General features: G+C 59.5%; 1 protein-coding gene across 3 annotated transcripts; it reads left to right on the plus strand.

The window, feature by feature from the left end:
* The first annotated feature begins 1,724 nt into the window (after window positions 1-1,724).
* On the plus strand, window positions 1,725-17,771 carry GNAI2 (G protein subunit alpha i2). 3 transcript variants are annotated; one of them, XM_075096258.1, is made up of 9 exons: window positions 1,725-1,922; window positions 10,851-10,893; window positions 11,074-11,215; window positions 11,599-11,759; window positions 14,263-14,391; window positions 15,578-15,707; window positions 15,932-16,085; window positions 16,481-16,688; window positions 16,853-17,771. In XM_075096258.1, exons 1-8 carry the CDS (start codon window positions 1,805-1,807, stop codon window positions 16,669-16,671), a joined length of 1,068 nt encoding a protein of 355 aa, XP_074952359.1. In that variant the 5' UTR covers window positions 1,725-1,804; the 3' UTR covers window positions 16,672-16,688; window positions 16,853-17,771. The 3 variants fall into 3 exon arrangements, with proteins under 3 accessions (XP_074952359.1, XP_074952358.1, XP_074952360.1); XM_075096257.1 differs by having other exon boundaries at window positions 16,481-17,771; XM_075096259.1 differs by lacking the exon at window positions 1,725-1,922 and adding an exon at window positions 4,121-4,180 and having other exon boundaries at window positions 16,481-17,771.
* Window positions 17,772-18,943: the final 1,172 nt, after the last annotated feature.

The following is an 18,943-nucleotide window of genomic DNA, read 5'->3' on the forward strand; positions in this document are numbered from 1 at the left end:
TACATGGGGAGAGCAGGGCTGTATGGACATGCATGCACAGCATCAGTGCACTTGGATGCACAGTGGGACAGCACAAACATACAGACACATGCACATGGATGCATAGGTGTACATGGGGACAGCACAGACATATGGACACACATGCTCAGGGTCAGTGCACACACATGCACAGCTGTACAGCAGATCAGCATGGACATACGGATACTCCCATGCACCCATGGGGATAGACAGACATGGGCACACACAGGGGGACGCCCGCCGGGACACGGGCATGGGGACCCGCGGACAGCAGCGCACGGGTGGGCGCAGCAGGCCCACGGGGACACGCACGCGGTGGGGCAGGGCTCCCTGCGCGCAAGGGGGCGCTGCGCTCCCACGCACGGATCCGGCCCGCCGGAGACCTGCAGGAGGCGGCCGGCCCAGGACAGTGGGACCCCCGGGGAGTGGCACCCCCGAGGGAGCGGGGACTCCGTGGGAATGGACCCCAGGGAAGCAGGACCCCCGGGGCGTGGGACTCCTGTGGAAGCAGGGCTGGTGCCAGCGCCAGGGCAGTGGGTGCCCCCAGTACGCCCCAGGGGCAGCCCCCCAGCCCTCTCCCATGGCATGGTGTGGAGTGGAGGTAAGCCCCCACACCAGCCTAGGCCCCTCTCTCCCCCTGCCCGCGGGTACGGGGCTTTTCTCCAGCCAGCCCCAGGCCTGGGCGTGGCGCCAGCTCGTTAGCAAAGCCTTATTAGCACTGCAGCTTGCTCCCACGGGAACAGCCCTGCTCCCTCCATGTTGGGCCCATATGTGCTGCTCCATGGACTCCACAGCTGGGATGAGTGGGAGGATGCTGCACCCCTTCCTCTGGCACAGCGGCTTCTAGAGCAGAGCACCCCTTGCTGCCCCCCATCCCACTCGGTGGGCGCCACCTTGTGGGATGAGCAGAAGCTGGGGGGCCCAGGTGGGTGGAAAAGTGCTACCACGGGGCTGGCATGGAGCTGGGGCAGCTTCCTGGGCATGGGCCAGCCCAGCAGGGCAGCTGGCACAATCAGGCACCCTCCTTGGCCTGTGTGTAGGGTCCAATTCCCAAGGGTGCCGCCCTGAGAGCTGGGGCAGCGGTAGCAAGCACCAGGGGTACCCCCTACCCTGGGTGAGAGCTGCCAGGTGCCCCAGCCCTTGTCACGGGCACACCACCCCTGGCACCTACTAAGGAGGTCCCTCCGCCAGCAACGTGGCACATGGATCCCCAAGGACTGGGCCCCATGTCCAGTGATGGGACAAGCTGTCCTATGAGCAACCACCCTGTGACACCATATCCCCACAGAGGGTGGCCCTGAGACAGCATCCCCCCACACCACCGGCCCTGGGGCTGCACCCACCTCTCTACACCGAAGGACCCCAGGCCTAAAGTCCAGCAACAGACTCCGTCTCCTTCCCCGTGCCTGCCCCTGGGCACGCTGGGGCTAGTGCCCGCCTGCCCTGGGCGCACCATGGCTGGTGCCTGCCTGTCCCAAGACACATTGTGGCCCTGTGCCTGCCTGTTCCAGGGGACGGGGACACCATCAACCACCAGTCCTGGGGCCCGTCCCAGGGCACACAGTGGCCCCATCCCCGCCTGTCGCCGTTACACACCACGACCCACCTCACGCCGATGCCCGGGGCCGCCGCGTGGGGGCCCCTCCCGCCGCGCAGGGATGAGGCCCCGCCCCGCCCGGCCCCGCCCCGCCCCGCGGCCCCGCCCTTCCCGGGCTCTGCCCCGCGGGGGCCGGGCCGGGCAGGGCAGAGCCGCGGCCTCGCGCAGGCAGCCGCCGCCGCTGCCGCCATGGGCTGCACCGTGAGCGCTGAGGACAAGGCGGCCGCTGAGCGCTCCCGCATGATTGACAAGAACCTGCGGGAGGATGGTGAGAAGGCGGCGCGGGAGGTGAAGCTGCTGCTGCTCGGTGAGACCTCCGGTACTCCCTCCCCACCCCTCCCCCCCGGCCCCCTCCCCCGGGCTACCCCCACCGGCCCCACCGGAACTAGGCAGCCTTGCCGCCCCTGCCCCGTGCTGCCTTGGAGCGACCCTGGGTACCGGCCCGCAGGGATGCCGGCCCCGCCCCGGGGGTCCCCCAGGAGTGGGATTCTGGGCCCAGCCCAGGTTTCGGGTTCCCCCTCCACCCAGTGGGGTGTCTGCCACATATCGGGCCCCAGAGGTCCCCCCAGGAGTGGGGTGTCTGCCCCACCCCAGGCTTCTGGGTTTCCCCCCAGAATTGGGATGCTGACTTCAGAGCAGGCCCTGGAGATCCCCCTAGGAGTGGGATGCTGGTCCCAGCCTAGACTTTAGGGATCCCCCCCAAGGACTGGGGTGTCAACCCCATCCCAGGCCCGAGGGATCCCCCCCAGGAGTGGGGTGCTGGCCATACCCCAGGCTTTGGGTATCCACCCAGGGAATGGGGTGCCAGCCCCACCCCACTGCAATACCATCCCCGCAACCCCATTGGTGTCCAGCCTGGGCACATCCCTTGGGGTTGCAAGTTAGGGCATCCCCACCTTCCTGGCTGGGCCCTCCCAGCAAAGGCACTGCAAGTCTGGGCACCCCATCCTGCCTGCCTGGGACCCCCAGCTGCCCAGCTGTGCTGGGGGTGCCCCTCCATGAGCTCCTATTGACCTGGCCCCAGGCCGGCTGGGGGAGAGGTAACGGGGTCAATGGGTACCAGCTGCCCCATGCCTCCCCCCACTGGGGCGCCAGGACAGGCCCAAGCTGCTCCATCTCACCTTTGTGCTCCCCTTGCTGTGGGGGCTTGGGCAGGCAACTCTGCCCCAAATGCTGCCTACAGCAGGCAGGGCCCCCCCCCACAGCCCACGGGTGCTCTGCCCCATGGATACTCGATTTTTATACCGATAACGGGCTGCTTGCGCTCTTCAAAGCACCCCAGCGATGCTTCTGTGGGCGTTCACAGACCTGCCCTGTGCCTGCAGGCAAGGCAGCCGCTTATTTATTTGAATTCTTTTTTTTATAATAACTCCCAGTTGGGGTTTTTGTTCCCTTTCCGAAATTCCCAGGGAGGGCCTTGCTCTGGGTGTGACGCGGGAGCGTGTGGGGCTCCCATGACACTGTGGGACAGCAGAACATGGGACAGGGTGGAGAAAGCCCTGACTGCTGCCTGGGGAGTGCCGGCAGAAAATGTCTTTCGGCTCGTCGCCGTTGGCAGAGGAAGCCGCCGGCAGCAGGAAGTCACGCCGAAATCCGGCAGCCCTTTATTTGCTCAACCCCTGCCTGCCTTGAGAAATACGTAGTTAATGCCTTGAAATGCTCCTTTAACAGAGCGCTTAGGGTTTTTGTTTTGATTTTTATTTTATTTTGCCTTGGCGTGACCCGAGCCAGTGGCAAGACCTGTCCTAGGGGGTCCGGCCAGGGGTCTGCGCCACTGGGAGGCGGGGGGGGGGCGGCTCGCTGGTTTTGCAATCTCGCTGACCTGCTTGTTTCCGGGGAGGGGAGTGCGCTGGTGGAGCGAAACCCCATGGGGTTTGCAGGCTGTTGGGGAAACACGTGGTCCCCCTTTTGCTGTGAGCTGCTCATGCACCAGGCCTTGCTCCAGCTCAGCTCCTCTTGGACTGCTGCCTGGCATGAAATAACAGTGCCGGGGGGTGCAGCTGGCTGGGGGGTTTTGGCACCTCCTCTCTGCAGGGCTCTGGGAGGCTCTGGGGTCTGGCCAGGATGGGCAGCATCATCCCAGTGTGGTCAGCTCTGGGTGCCTGGGTTGAGGGAGCCTGGCTGGCTGGCTGAACATCACTGAGGGGTGACAAGGGCTTGCTGGTCAGCCAGGATTGTGGCACGGGCTGCTTGGCCAGCACCCCTTTTCCCCATATCCTGCTCTGTGCTGAAGTGGAGGTGGGAGGAAGAGGATGGCCACACTCCCTTCTGCCAGAGCCAGAGTTTATGGGAAGCATTTCTGATCTCAGCTGGTTTCTAAAGCCAAAAACAGAATAAAATGGCTCCTTTTTTTGTGATTTTTTTAAAATGTTTATTTTTTCCCCTCACAGCTGTTCAGGTGTAAATAGCACTGGAGCCTTGGGTCATTACTGCCCATTTCCGAGCTGAGCAGTGGCCGGAAAATCCTCCCGAGCCAGCAGGAAGCAGCTGGGGAGGTGGGGCCGGTGTTACCCCCCCCAGGACCTGCTGCTCACAGCATCCCTGGCTCCACAAGAACTCCTGGAGGTGGGGACATGGTGCTGGGGGGGGATGCTCCTGGCATTCAGCTGCCTACCCTTCCTGTGGCTTATTTTTTTTCCCCATGGTCAGAGGAAGCTTTGAGGAGAACCAGGGCCTTGCATGAGCTCAGGCAGGCACTTTTTGGTGAGCACCATGGCTATTGGGTGCACTTGGCAAGGCAGAGCTCTGTGGTCTTCCTGGGGGCTGCAGCACTCTTGCATTTTCCAGAAATAGGGGAGAAAAATTAGGGAGGAAAAAAAATGAGAAAAATTAGGGAGGAAAAAAAATAAGGAGAAAAATAGCTTCACCCTTTGTGCTGAATCAGCCTGTGGCATGAAAAGAAGATGCCTCTTGCAAGCACTGTGGTTTTTTTGCTGGTGTCTCGTGCCATCCTGCAGCCACGGCTTGAAGCTGCTGGTGCAGCCGGGCAGAACGTGGTGTGAGTGGAGAACACCAGTGTTGGTGTGTGGTTGTGGCAGTGGAAGCACAGGGCTGAGCTGGCCACTGGCACCATGGAGGGCTCGGGGCTGACTGGTGAAGGTGCCTTGGCTCGGTGCCATGCCCTGTGTGTGGCCATGAGCCCACTTCTTCCTTGCCTCTGCTGTGGCAGGTGAGCTGGAGAGGGATGGATGCAGGCTGTTGGTGTGGTGAGGGCAGGCAGGACCCCCAGTGGCACCTGGGACTGCAGGTGGGGACTCAGGCAGATAGGTTGCGTGCTGGATGTTTTGAAGCCCTGGTCTCTCTGATGGGGAGAAATTCCCCCTAGATGAAGCCATCCCCCCTTAAGCAGCCATTCTCCCACTCCCTGTCACTGGAAAACAGAAACCTCCCAAAGTTTTGGTGCTAGGAGAGGCTGGGAGCTGCCACTGACAGCTGAGGGCACCTGGAGCATCTGCCCCGAGGAGCAAGGTTGCTGGCAGCTGCAGTGCCACCACCGGCTCCTCGGCATTGCCAGGGCTCAAACTGCTGGAGTTGCTGGCCATTTCTGCTAGGCAGCAGTGGAAGCTGGCTCCTGCCCAGCACACCGCCCTGCCTGCGGGAGCCAGGTGCTCTGGGGGTGATGCAAGATCAGCTGCAGGCAAGCAGTCACAGTGCTCAAAGCCCCTAATTCCTTATCTTCCTTTGGAGGATTAGGAAAGCAAAAGGTTTTCTTGGCTGCTCAGGAGGTGTTTGAGGCTGGGAAGGTGCCCAGGGTGGGGGAAGGTACTGGCAGGTCAATCCCCAGTGGGTTTTGGTGCTGTTTAGGTGGAGGTGCAAACCCCAGGTCAAGGATGCTCCTCTTGCATCCCACACAGCCTGGGTTGCACTGTGGTGAGTCAGAACAGGCAGCTGCCTGAAACAAATCCTGCCCCTATGGCCAGGGCAGGGCTCAGCAGCTTTGTATTTTTTTGGAGGGGCTTGCATAAAAATAGAGGAAGGGAGGAACCAGCTGTGACTTTCAGAGGCTGTGTTTCCCCGGTGCTGCCCTGGGCTTTTGTGCAAGCGGTCGGGTTTGCTGCGCTTCGTCCTGTCTTGGGGTTTTGTTTTTGTCCCTCCTCTTGCCCCAGCCTGGGGTGATGGGAGGGGACGAGGACCCCCTTTCGGTGGGGACACTGGTGGGGCTCTGGTGGTGTTTCTGGTCACGGATTGGGAGGTGCTGGAGAGCAGGGAAGAGCTCAGTGTCATTAGATCTGGGGGACACCACATCCAACCATCTGGAGCTGGTGGCTGGGCTTGGGATGGGACAGAAGCAAGGAGCCTGGCACCCAGGCCCCGGGACAGGTCACCCCAGTGTCCCAGCTGGTGATGTCCCAGGTGCAGGCAGCTGCCCTTTGCTCTGAGGTGAGCACTTAGGCTTTGCCCAGGAGAGGCAACAGGCTTATATATATTTATTTACATGTATGCATTAGAAATATATTTTATATATTTAAATATATATATTGCTTTTTTGTATGGAGCAGTATATAAATTGATTTTAATATATATATTAAAAAGTGCATAGGTAGATATATATTGCTTTACCTATATATATACCTTTACAGAAGAAGGTCTCCTGTGGGCTGAGCCTGCCTAGGGCTGTGGGTGCCAGCAGGTGCCAGGGCTGGGATGGCAGTGTGCCCAAATGCCACTGCTGTAGCTGGGGCCAGCCTGGCCTCTCTGCAGCCACCGGGTTTCCTGCTCTGTGCCGGCCTGGAGTGTGGGTTTCTGGGCTGAAGGCTGGCTGAATCACTAGAGCTGGGAGAGCTGAGTAATCCTTCATCCCCGCTGGCAGAAAACCCAGATGGGGTGAGCAGGGTGCTGGTGGCATCCCAGCTGTGCCAGTGGGTGACCCCCAACCCCAGCAGGGCAGGATGGAGGGGATGATGGCACCCAAGCATGGGGACATGGCACTGCTGGGGACAGCTGTCCGGTATGGGCTGCACCAGAGCCAATCCAGGTGTTTGGGGTTGGTGGGGGGGAATGGGGGAGCATCATGGTGTCCCTGTGCCCAGAGTGGCTGGGGGGGACGCAGACGGTGATGGTGTTCAGGAACCCCCTTTTTTAAGGCTGAGCCCCAGAATTGATGCTGATTACCCCAAATGTGTCTGGGAGGAGGGGACAGCTCACTGCTGAGCCTGAGTGTGGGGGCTCTTCCCCAACCACCCTGGTGCCAGCGTAGCTGATGTGGGGGGCGAGGGCATGGAGGCAGCTGGTGCCAGTGGAGGGGGGAGAGACCATTAAAGCTATGGCAGGAGCAGAAACAGAGCAGCAAAGTTCTGGGATTCCTGGAAAAAGCCCAGCACAAGGATAGTTTTGTCCAGCTTGCAACCACCAGCAGCCCTTGTTGGTACTGGGGATGTATTTGCCATGCTCCCCAGGAAAGTGTCCCCAGCCCACCTGTTCTTCCCCGGTGTTGCTCTGAACATCCTTTCCAATGCTTTATCTTTTTTTTTTTTTTTGGGGGTGGGGGTGGGGGCAGGGGTTGCCAGGCTGAGCCATGTCTCCGTTGACTCCCTTGGATAGGGGGGTTCTGTGCATCCCTGGGGCCCCCCAATTTTTTGGGGTAATGCCCAGCACTCAGCATCCCACTGGCCACCAATGCATGGGCTCCTCCTGGGAAGCGGCCAGCACTGTGTGGAATGGGATGGCCCCTGGGAAAAACGCCTTGTGTCGCTGTGGGGTTTTAAAAAAAAACACGATTATTTTTACAGCTATTTTCCATCTATTTTGGGTAGGAAGGAAAATGTCAAAGGGAATCTCTTTTTATTATTTTTTGTCTTTAGGGTAATTCTGCTTTTAACACACACCTTTGAAAGTTCCATTTGATGGTGGGGACCCCACCATGCTAAGGGGGGTGGGCTCCGCAGCTGTCCCTCTGTCCAGCTGTCCGTCCATCCTGCAGGGAAGGGGATCAGTGGGTTTGTCTGGCAGTAAAAACCATGCTTAAATAGTAGCTGCTGTTTGCTGGGCTGGGAGGACTTGCTGGCACAGTGGCTGGGGACAGGGCTCTGGGTGCCAGGGGTGGGGATGGCTCAGGGACCCACTGGTGGATTGAATTCCAGCTTCTCCCCCATTATAAGGAAAATTTTCCAGCTGTGCATCACTGCAATCCATGCCTAGATATTTGAAGGCATAAAACAGGATGGTGCCGTGTGGCAAGACGGAAAATCACCTCTCAGCGATGCAGGGTGAGGTGGACCACGAAACCTGTGACCAACTCCTTCAATGTATGGCATTAAATACCTGCTGGCCAGAAATATATTGCATTAAATATATGCTGGCCAGAAAGTATCTTAAATCGTGGGCTGCAAAATGTATGTTGGCTAAATACATTTTTCACTGGTGGATTAACAGGATGTTTTGGAGCTGGGCAGCTGCTTGCTTTTTAAAATTTTTGAAGATTATTTTTAAGAAAAGGAGGGGGAAATTGGCCTGAGAGCATGCTCTCCTCCTATTTTGACAGGCACCACTCTGGGAATGAGCGCTGCCCAGAGCGCTGCCTGGTCCTGGCAGGCAGGAAGGATGGGCAGGGAGTAGGCAGGGCTGGAGGAAGCCGGGCTGTGGGGTCAGCCCACGGTGGGGGCTTCTCTCTGCCCCACCCCCACCCCGCCCCATGCCTGGCTGGCGCAGGGGGTCCGAAGGGTGTGAAGCCCCTCTGGTGCTGCCTGCCTCCTGCCTGGTTTGTGCAGGAGGGTGGGAGCTGGCACCCTGCCTGGGGATTGTTTTGGGGCTGAATGGGATGGCAGCTGGGGTTTTCCAGGGATTGGAAACTCTTCCCCTCTGCTGTGCTTGTCTGGGGGGGCTGGTAAGGGTCCCCCTGCCCTCAGCTGGGTGGGATTCGCTAGTGCTAGGGCACCCATTGGGCCCCGACATATGCTGGGGGGAAGCAGGCCAGCTTCCCTGGCAGTTACCTGGCCCCTTCATTAGGCAAAGGCAGTGCTTTGAAAGGGAGATTAGGACGCACACACACATACACTAACTGCTGCTGCCCCAGCTTCCTTCTGGGTGCTGGCAGGGCAGCTGGGGGATGTTATTAATTAGGGCCTGAATTTCTGCTTGCTGCAATCACATGGGCTCCTGTGCTGGACGAGCTCCCAGTGGCGAGCAGAGGTGCTAGCTTGGAAAGGGGGGTCAATGGTGCGGTTGCCTTCTGCAGCCTGTGCGGAAGGAGCCATGGGGGAAGTTTGCGAGGGAAATGGCCAGCCTCTGCAGCTGCTTGAGAGAGCTGTCCTGCCAGGAGTGGGCAGAAGGTCCCGGGAGGGTTGTTCCCTCCTGGGCAGGAAGCAAATGGCAGGCAGGGTCATGCAGAGCAGGAGCTGGGGGAAAACTGGCACCTTGCCCCAGGGATGCTTATAAGAAGGGTTCTCTCTTGCTGCATGCCTCAGTTTCCCTGTCCGGCACCCCTTGGAGAGGGGCATGGTGAATGCAGCCAGCCCTGGCTGCCAAGCCCTGTGGTATGGGGTGGCGTTGCCAGAAATCGGAGATATTTAATGGAAAAAATGAAGGGATACACTGAGTCCTTCCCCCAGCTGCTCCCAGCTTCAGGCAGGAGTTGCCAGTGCTGACCACGAATGCCGGCCTGGCCGGGCTGTGCCGGGTGCCGCGTCAGCATCCTGAGGGCGCCGGTGGAGGGTCACCCGCCCTTGGGGATGAGCAAAGCTGTTCCCCCAGCACATACAGTGTGGAAACTGTGGAGCAGGGTGATGATGACAGTAAATAAAGGGCCTGTATAGCCCCAATCTCAGGGGGCTTCGTGCCCTGAGCAGTGCTCATGGTGATGTCCAAAGGGGTATGTGCCCATCACCAAGGTCGCATTTATGCTGGTGGCACGGGCAGAAGGTGTTTACTCCCTGCTGCCATGTCTCAGCTGGTATGACGAGCTCTGTTTTTCCCAGTTAATTTTAGCATAATCTCAATTTTATTTTTAAAATTTTTTTCTTTTCCCTCCTCTGTAATCTCTCTTCCCCCTCTGCGGCCGTGCTGGCACAGCCCTGCTGCTGTCTGCTTGGGGCCCCCTGTAAGGGCAGCTCTGTGACTGAGGGCAGTGGCAGAGGGACCCCTGAGAGGGGTGGGAGAGGATGCAGAGACAGGTGCTCAGCTCAGGGGCATCCCTTGGGATTGGCACCTGGAGGCAGGGACTGCGCTGGTTGCCAGCCAAAGGGAACTCATCCTGCTGGATGTTCTGGGGTGAGGCGAACCAGGCACTCATTCATCTCAGTAGCACTCCCTGCCCGGAGAGGGGACAAGGGACACACACCGTCCCTGTGAGCTTCCCCTTTGAGCTTCCCCTTTCTTGCAGCCAGGGTGACTTTGTTCCTTCCCCACTCCCAGTGTGGGGAGGGAGGGCTGGGCTGGGAGCTGCACTGTTCCCTGTGTGGGGGTGATGTCTCCAAGGGGGATGGGATGGCAGAGGGGGAGCCTTAGGTGCTCTGGCAGTCCCCTCTGAACCCCTGGCATCCTGCATATGGATGCTGAAAGATAAATGCACTGCAAAAGCCGTTGGCTTTCCCTGCTGGCAGCCACCTCCACAGCCTGGCTGGGGCACGGGACCCAGCAGGCTGGAAAGTGCACACTATTTAAAAAGCAACCCGGGGGTGGCTGATCCCACTGGGAGCCGCTCGAGCTGGCTGGTGGAGGCGGCAGCTTCTTCCCGAGTTCCCTGGGGTGCTTGGCTTCAGCTGCCTGGCCCTCTGCCCGTACCTGGTGGCACGAGCATCTCCATGTCCTGGCTGCTGCTGGTTCCAGCTGTGGGCACACAGGGAGGCTGGCACTCCATCATTCCCCAGCGCAACAGGGATGCGGGATGCAGCAGCTAAGCTCAAGCTCTGCCTTGAGCTGGGACGGCAGGTGATAGGCAGGGCTTAGCCCCTCATTGCAGGGCATCCCCAAGCTCGACTGATGCCAGGGCTGCCAATTGTCTTGGCTGCAGCATGCTGGGACTGCAGGGGAAATGTTAGTGCATTGATGCCATTTTCCTGGCCCAGAGCAGGTGTCATTTCTCCTCTTGGGAGCTACTACAAGGTCCCCCCCAGGCCCTCCTTTTCCTCCCCCTTTCTTGGCCCTGACATCCCCAGAACCCATGCAAGCATCTCCAGCCAACACTGGGAGCTATTCTCCAATGGTTGAGGTGCCCACCACGCTCCCTCCCTGGGCTGGGGGCAGTCCCTGGCTTTGGGCAGTACCTCACTGCTCATGTCCCCTTCTTGTTTCTCTGCAGGTGCTGGTGAGTCTGGGAAGAGCACCATTGTCAAACAGATGAAGTGAGTGGTCCCTGCAATGTCACGGTGGCTGATACCATGCAGACCTTGACTGTGGGCTCTGAAACCAGTGGCACCCAGGGAAAGCTCCCCATCAGTGTTGCCACAGAGCATGGGTGGGGGGCAGCACCCCACGGTGCCCTGCAAAGGGCTAACCTTGCCTGTCTCTCTCCCTTGCCCCAGGATCATCCATGAGGATGGCTACTCAGAGGAGGAGTGCCGGCAGTACAAAGCCGTGGTTTACAGCAACACCATCCAGTCCATTATGGCCATCATCAAGGCGATGGGGAACCTGCAGATTGACTTTGGAGACTCCTCCAGAGCAGTGAGTGTCATCCTGCTCCCACTGCATCTGGCAGGGGTGGGAGTTCTTGAGGGGCAAAAGCAGATGTGCCCAAAGCTGGAGAACAGGATCAAGAGTGGCCCTGTCCAAGCCCTGCTGCTCCCTGGCTGGCTGTGACCTCCTGTCCCTGGTGCTGAGGATGGCAGGACCCAAAGCATAACCCATGGGTGGCCTATCTCAGCACGGCACCCGATGGGTGCAGGAGTGGGGATTCTGCTGCTTCCCTTGGGTGTTGTCCCCATTCACTGTTGGAGCTCCTGCCTTGCTGTCCCTGTGGGACATGGTGGGCTCTGGTCAGGTCCTCTGGGGGAGAGCAAGCTTCAATAACCCCATGCCAAAGCTTGAGCCCTGTTTTTTCCCTGCAGGATGATGCTCGGCAGCTGTTCGCACTCTCCTGCACTGCTGAGGAGCAGGGCATCATGCCGGAGGACCTGGCCAACGTGATCCGGAGGCTGTGGACTGACAACGGGGTCCAGGCTTGTTTTAACCGCTCCCGAGAGTACCAGCTGAATGACTCTGCTGCCTAGTGAGTACCCTGCATCTGTCCCCCAGCTTGGCTGGATCCAAGCTCTGTGGGCTGTGTTGCTTTTATTGAGCAATAGAAAATCCCCCAGGGGCTGCTGTTGCCCATCGCCAGGCTTGGGGGCTGGCGCTGCCACTTCCTGTCCAGTGCTGGGGCTGGGCTGGAGCAGAACTGGGAAGGCGGATGTTTCGAAAGCTGTTTCCTCCTCTGGCAGGGTGCTGCATCCCCCTCCTGCCACTGCTCTGTGCCCATGCCCTTCCCCAGAGGATGCTCTCCCCTGGCCTCCCTGAGATGGCTCCCCCGATGTGAGCACGGCCAAGGGTCCTGCCTGACCTCACGGTCCTTTATGGGCTATGAAGGCAAGAAAGAGGCCCAAAGAAAGCACTGGGTATCCTGTATGGTCTGAACAGGCCAATTAGGATGCACAAGAGGCTTTTCTTTTTCTTTTTAACTGAGTTTGTAGGGAAAGACTTGGCATTACACTAGCATATTAGCCAGCAAGCTAGTGTTTAGGTAGATAAATTGCCTGCATCTGGTTGGGTTTATCCCTGAAGAGATTTAATAAATAAATTAATCTGTGTGATTATCTGTATGATTGCTGGAGAGGGTGGTGCAGCCAAGGCTGTGTTCAGCTTGCACAATGCCTTCCTGCCCTCTGTGTCCAGACCCCTTGTGGTAAAGCAGGACCAGGGGAGCTTGTGGTGTGCTGGGAAACCCCTGCCAAGGGTGGCAGCAGTGGGGATTGAGCACCCTTGGGACTCATCACCGTTCTGGGGGCTGCTTGGTTCCCCCCGTATGCCAGGCCAGCCATCCCCTCCCGCTTGGCACTGGCGGGTCCCTGTTCTGCACTGAGGTCACTGGGGGGAAGAGGTTGCAGGAGCACTCCTGGCAAGCACTGACCCCAAAGAAGCTTCTGTCGGCATTTTCCTCTGGTGTGTGCAGCTTTCGCTTCCTCCTGCCAGGCACCTGGCTGCCCTCCCCAACCCCTGTCCCACTCAGCCCCATCCCTCCCCAGCCAGTGCCAGCATTTCCCTGGTAGTGCCGCACTGTGCCGTGGGTGCCGGCTTGGAGGCACGGGAGACCTGGCAGGTGCCTGGCAGCTCGCATGCACAGTTCAGGCAAATACATTTGCAAAGTGTCTGTAAATCAAGTATTGCCATAAATACATTTATGGAGGATTAGGCATGCTATGGGGGTTGGGCAACTATTAATTAGAAGCCCCCTCAAGATGTTGCCCCACCCTTTTTCCGGCCCCGTGGAGATGCTGGTGGGGTAGCTGATGCCTTGTCCAGTCCCCTGGGGATGGTGCTGCACCTGCAGTGCTGCCATCACAGGGCACTCTGGGGATGAGGAGCCCCGTGCTGGGCCAAGCATGCACCTCACCCATGCCCCAGCTTTCTGCAGCAGCCCTCAGCCTCCTCCTCCACAGTCCGTTGGGGTGCCAGGAGCTCGGGTGGGTGCTTACTGGCATACTGGGGCTGGGTGTGAGGTCCAAGTGTTGCCGGCGCCGTGTACGGCGCTGCCACAGTGTTTCCTGTTTTTTTGTCAGCCGGAGGCCGTGTGTGTTTCCGGCTGTTTTTGAGCTGCTCCATGGCAGTAGTGTGCTGGCCCCCCCGCCCTTGCACCCACAGCAGGGTTCTGGGGCACCCATGGCTCTGGATTCCTGGGAGCTGGTGAGCAGCCGTGCTGCCATCAGAGCTGGGGATCTCCATGACCTTGCAAGCTGTAATCTGACTTTCACCAGATTACAGGGCTGCAAAGGCCTTAATTAGGGCAAACCTAATTTGCTTAAAGGAGCCTGTTTATAATAACCCAATTAAAGCAACGTGAGCTGGAGAAATCAAAACCAGCATTGGTCCCCCCCGGCATCCCTCAGCTGGTCCCAGTGGGCTGCTTGGGGACTGAGCTACTACTGCTGCCAGGATCCAAGGTCTGGTGGGGCCAGGCAGGCAGCAGGGCAGGCAATGTCACCCTGGGGGCCTCGGGGTGAGCAGCAGCCCCCCAGCCATGGTGCTCCCCATCCCTCTGGCTGCCCGCCTCCCGCTTCCTTCCAGGATGCCGGCCCTTTGTGTCTTTTGACTATAAATGGCACGGTGCCATCAATTGTTTCCGCCGGTGCTGCGGCTGGTTGCCATAGCAGTGAATACTTTCTTCTTGCCATTTCCCCCATGCAAGTTGTTGAGGAAACGGGGGGAGCCCCCCAGCCTGGCTGTGTCCCCTGCCTGGCCCCAGCTGCCAGCACACTGCCCCTTGTTCCCATGTGTCCTCTTGCTGCCCCAGCAGCTGGCCATCCTGCCATGCCCTGCCCATGTCTGGCAGGGTGGTGGGGTGACCCCAGCGTGTGGATGGGGTCTGCTGTGCTGCCTGGCTCAGCACTGCACACCCTGAATGGATAATGCCAGGCTGTGGGCAGGGGACCCTGGGTGGTGTGGGGATTCGCCATGGGATTTGGGTGGGTCATGCCCCATAGTCCAGCTTCCACAGCACCTTTCTGCCTCCTCCCCAGCTACTTGAATGACCTGGAGAGGATAGCCCGTGCCGACTACATCCCCACCCAGCAGGACGTGCTGCGCACCAGAGTGAAGACCACTGGCATTGTAGAGACCCACTTCACCTTCAAGGACCTGCATTTCAAGTATGTCTGACCCCTTCCAAGATGAAAAAAAACCCACCCTTACTCCCCATGCTGGGGCAGATCCTGCTTGCACGCCGCACACGCCAAGCCCCCCCAGCTTTGCTCATGGCGGGAGCTGCTGCTTCAGAGAGCGGAAACCACCGAAATAGCTGGAGCAGCCTCAGAAACATCTCGTAGGGCTCAGCCTGGGGGCGGATCCAGCCTCTGGCAAGGAGAGGAAGGGGGAAGGCATCTCCGGTGCCGTGACGCTGCTTCCATGCTTCGTGCTTCCCGACATGGGAAGGGCATTGAGTGGCAGCCAGGGGTTTTGGGTTGGGAACCAGTGCTGCTTCCCACTGGCAGCCCAGGGTTGCTTTCCACCAAAAACCAGTGGGGAAATAGTCAGGGCTCCAGTTCCCAAGGCAGAAAGCTGGCATCGCCCATATCCCAGGAGATTTAGTCACTTGGCAACAGAGCTGTCAGCAGAAAGATCTGCTGGGGTCCTCCCTTAGTGCAGGGGGCTCTCAGCGCCCCCCGTGCCACCCTGGTGGGATGGCTGTGCTTGGTTGCACATTGCCAGGGCCATGCTTCGGAGTTGGCAGTGGGCCAGAGAGGGTGGTCTGGGGGCAGGGGAGCACAGCAGTGAGGAAGCCTCTCTGCTGGCTGGGTGGCTGGAAGTGGACCTGGCACTGCTTCTGGGCTCTTCTCCATGGAGGCAGGGCATCCTCTGCTGCCTGCAGTGGGAGAGGCACACAGTGCACCAGAAGCATCCCCTCAGCCCTCGTGCTGCCTGCAGTCCCACTGAGACCCCAGCTGCTTGGCCAAGCACTGTGGCTCCCCTTGGTCCAAGGTCTCTGGCAACACTCTGCAGCACCCGTTCTGGAGTGGGCCTCCAAAACCACTTCCGGGAGCCTGGCTTCAGGGAGCATTGCACTGACACCTCCTGGGAAAGGCGGCCTGATCCTACCTTGGCTCACAGGATGAATTTGCTCTGGCTGGGAAATGAGCCAAGACAGTGCTGTCCCTGGGATGGGCAGTGGGTGCTAGGGCAGATCTGCAGCCCTGGCAAAATCACTGGGGTAGAGGCACCCTGCTCTGCCTGCCTCAGTGCTGCTCCTGTTCTGGGCAGCTGGGGAAACTGAAGCAGGGCATGGGGTGAGGGAGGTTGGGAGCTGCCACCCGCCACCATGCCACCTCCCTGCCACAGGATGTTTGATGTGGGTGGCCAGCGCTCGGAGCGGAAGAAGTGGATCCACTGCTTCGAGGGGGTGACGGCTATAATTTTCTGTGTGGCCCTGAGTGCCTATGACCTGGTGCTGGCTGAAGACGAGGAGATGGTGAGTTGGGTGGGATGGAGCTGGCACTGTGAGCTGTCCCTTCCTTGGGTGGCTGGGGAAGCACCCCCTCCTCTAGTGGCCACCAGTGCCCTGGCCAGTGTGGTCCAAGCCTTGCAGGGCCCTCGGCATCCCCTGCCCAGGCTGGCAGGAGCAGTGGGGGCAGCAGTGGGGTGGGCACTGCCTGGGGGTCCCTGCCTAGCTCAGGCTGCCGTCTTCCCTGCCAGAACCGGATGCACGAGAGCATGAAGCTGTTTGACAGCATCTGCAACAACAAGTGGTTCACAGACACGTCCATCATCCTCTTCCTCAACAAGAAGGACCTCTTTGAGGAGAAGATTGTACACAGCCCCCTGACCATCTGCTTCCCTGAGTACACAGGTACTGTGGGGTCCCTTAGTGCCTTCCCTGGTCCCCCTGGCAGGAGGAGCAGGAGGAGCAGGCAGTGCCTTGCCTGGACACTGTAGCAGGAGGTGCTAGGGATGGAGATGCTGCCTCTTGTGCCCAGGGAGCAGTGTGTTGGGGCAGAAAGTGGGTTGCCATGGTGTTTGGGGTGCCCCGGTGTATGGGGGAAGATGGGAGTGAACAAGGGGCAGCAGCCCTGGGGGGGTTTAGCTGAGGCTAACTGTGCCTGGGGAGCATCAGTTTGGCATTGGGGCAGTGGCTGTGGTGGTGGGGGGAGCCAAGCTGAGCCCAAAGCCCTTAGGTGCCAGTGGCAGGGGGGTCCTGCTGTCCCTGGGCAGCTGCAGGGCAGCCCAGCGTCTCCTCCTCCCCAGGGGCCAACAACTACGATGAGGCGGCTGGCTACATCCAGAGCAAGTTTGAGGACCTGAACAAGCGGAAGGACACCAAGGAGATCTACACCCACTTCACCTGTGCCACCGACACCAAGAACGTGCAGTTTGTCTTTGACGCTGTCACTGATGTCATCATCAAAAACAACCTGAAGGACTGTGGGCTTTTCTGAGGGCTGGTGTTGCCCAGGTGGGTGGTGGTCCTGGTGGTGGCCCCCCAAATGGGGTGGTCACAGAGCACCCTCCGTGGCCAGGACAGGTGCTGCCTGCTCTCCCTGCTGTGGCACAAGCTGGCAGGGGGGGCCTGTGCACCCCTCCCCAGACCCCACCCACTCACCACCCATTCTCTCCTAGGATCCTCGTCCATGCCAGTGAAGGAAGGACCGTGCCACCTGCCCACTCCTGCTTCTTTTTTTCATCCCTATGCCCCCATCCCATAAAGACACTTTTTGGGTGCCAGCATGGTGGCAGGGCCCATGTCCCCCCTGCCATCCCCACTCGCCCCCCTGCCATCCTCCTCACCTGGTGTCACCTGTTCTGCCTTCCTGGGGAAAATGGTGTTTTAATTTTGATTTTTAACCCCTTAACCACTCCAGCCCTCCCGTTTATTTGCTCCTGAGCCCTGGCGCTCTCACTGTTTACATTACAAGTGTTGCTGGCATAGGGGGGACACAGGGGCCCCATTGGGTCTGCCCACCTGGCAGAAAACACGACCAACAACATTCCTTTTAGTAAATAAAAGAAATAAAAAAACGGGGGGGGGGGGACGGGACGGGGGGAACAACAAACCCAAACCTGTGCAAAAAAAAACCACACCACACCGGCTGGGTCGAGGTTGCTTTTTAAAGAAACCTTTCTACGGAACTATTTAAAAGCATTGAGTGCTACATGGTGGTGGCATCCTCCATGGTCAGCCCACCCCCCAACTGTGTGCCTTGGGGTGTGTGTGTGTGTGTGTCCACATACCACCTGGCCTTGCTGCCCACCACCACTCAGAGGGATGGGCAGGAGGGTGGGCACGGCCCGCTGCCTGTATCTTCTTGCCCCCTTCCCCCCCCCCCCCCCCCCATTTTCTAAACCTAGTTTTGTAGGGCTAGCTGTTGCATTTGGCGAGGAGAGCATGCTGTACAGAATGGCCCCTGTGGTCCCCCACAGCCTGGGGGGGGCCCTCTCAGCCAGTGCCTGTGGCCTTGCTTTTCCCACGGGATATTTTACTGAATTTGTCACCTGATTTGAAATAATAAAATGTAGAAAGAAAAAAAAAAAGAAAAAATATATACTGACATGCCCCTCCATGACTCGGGTGTGGGCATGGGTGTTTCACCTCTGAGGGAGGGCTAGGGGGAGTCCCTGGGGGTGGGAGAGGGACAAGGGGTGGGCTGGCATCACCCCAGGCATTCAGCAGCATCCCCTGGGTGTGGGGGGTGAGGGCAGCAGCGGGATCCCTGGGCAGGGAGCTGGGTTGTTGCTGGTGGGGCTAAGCCCCCCTTAGGGGGTGCTGGCTTAGCAGCTGGGTGTGCTGTGCTGCTGCGGGAGCCATGAGCACCCCCTGGCCCTGCATCAGGGACAGTGGCATCTGGGGCACCCAGTGACATGTGGCTCTGAGGGAGATCTGGCACCCCTTGCTCCCAGCTCCAGGGGGCACCCATGGACACCCAGTACACTGCAGCACCCAAGGGACCCACAGCATCCCCCAGCTCCAAGGGGTTCCTGGAGAAGCCCAGCAACCCCCAGCTCCAGGGCGCACCCAGGGACCTCCAGGAACCCTGAGTTCCAAGGGGCACCCGAGCCCAAGCAACCCCAGCTCCAAGGGGGACCCAGGAACCCTCAACAACCTGCAGCGCTCTAGCGATCCCCCAGCACCCCCAACTCCAAAGGCTACCCAGGACACCCTAGCACCCCTCAGCTTCAAAGGGTACCAGGGACCCCAGGACCTCTCAGCACCCCTCAGTTCCAAGGGACACTCAGGCACCCCCAGCACCCTGCAGTGCCTAAGGACCCCCCAGCACCACCAAGCTCCAAGGGTACCAGGGACCCGCAGCACCCCAAGGGACTCCCAGCACAGCTCAGCTCCAAGGGGTACCCAGAGATCCCCAGCACTAAAGGATACCAGGGATGCCCAGCACCCAGGGGACCCCCAGTACTTTCAGCTCCAAGGAGTATCCAGGGACTCTCAGCACACAAGGGACCCCGAGTATCCCCAGCTCCAAAGGGCATCCAGGGACCCCTGGACCCCTCAGCTCCAAGCGGCACTTGGGGACCCTCAGCACCCTGCAGTGCCCAAGGGACCTCCAGCACTACCGAGCTCCAAGGGTACCACAGACTCCCAGCATCAAGGGTACCAGAGATGCCTAGCACCCAAGGGTATCCAGCACCCTGGAGCTCCCAGAGCGCCCAGGACCCCTAGCACTCAGTGACACCAGGTGCTCTGCAGTGCTGGCTGGC

This window comes from Phalacrocorax aristotelis, chromosome 6, assembly GCF_949628215.1.
Source record: "Phalacrocorax aristotelis chromosome 6, bGulAri2.1, whole genome shotgun sequence".
NCBI classification, from domain to species: domain Eukaryota; kingdom Metazoa; phylum Chordata; class Aves; order Suliformes; family Phalacrocoracidae; genus Phalacrocorax; species Phalacrocorax aristotelis.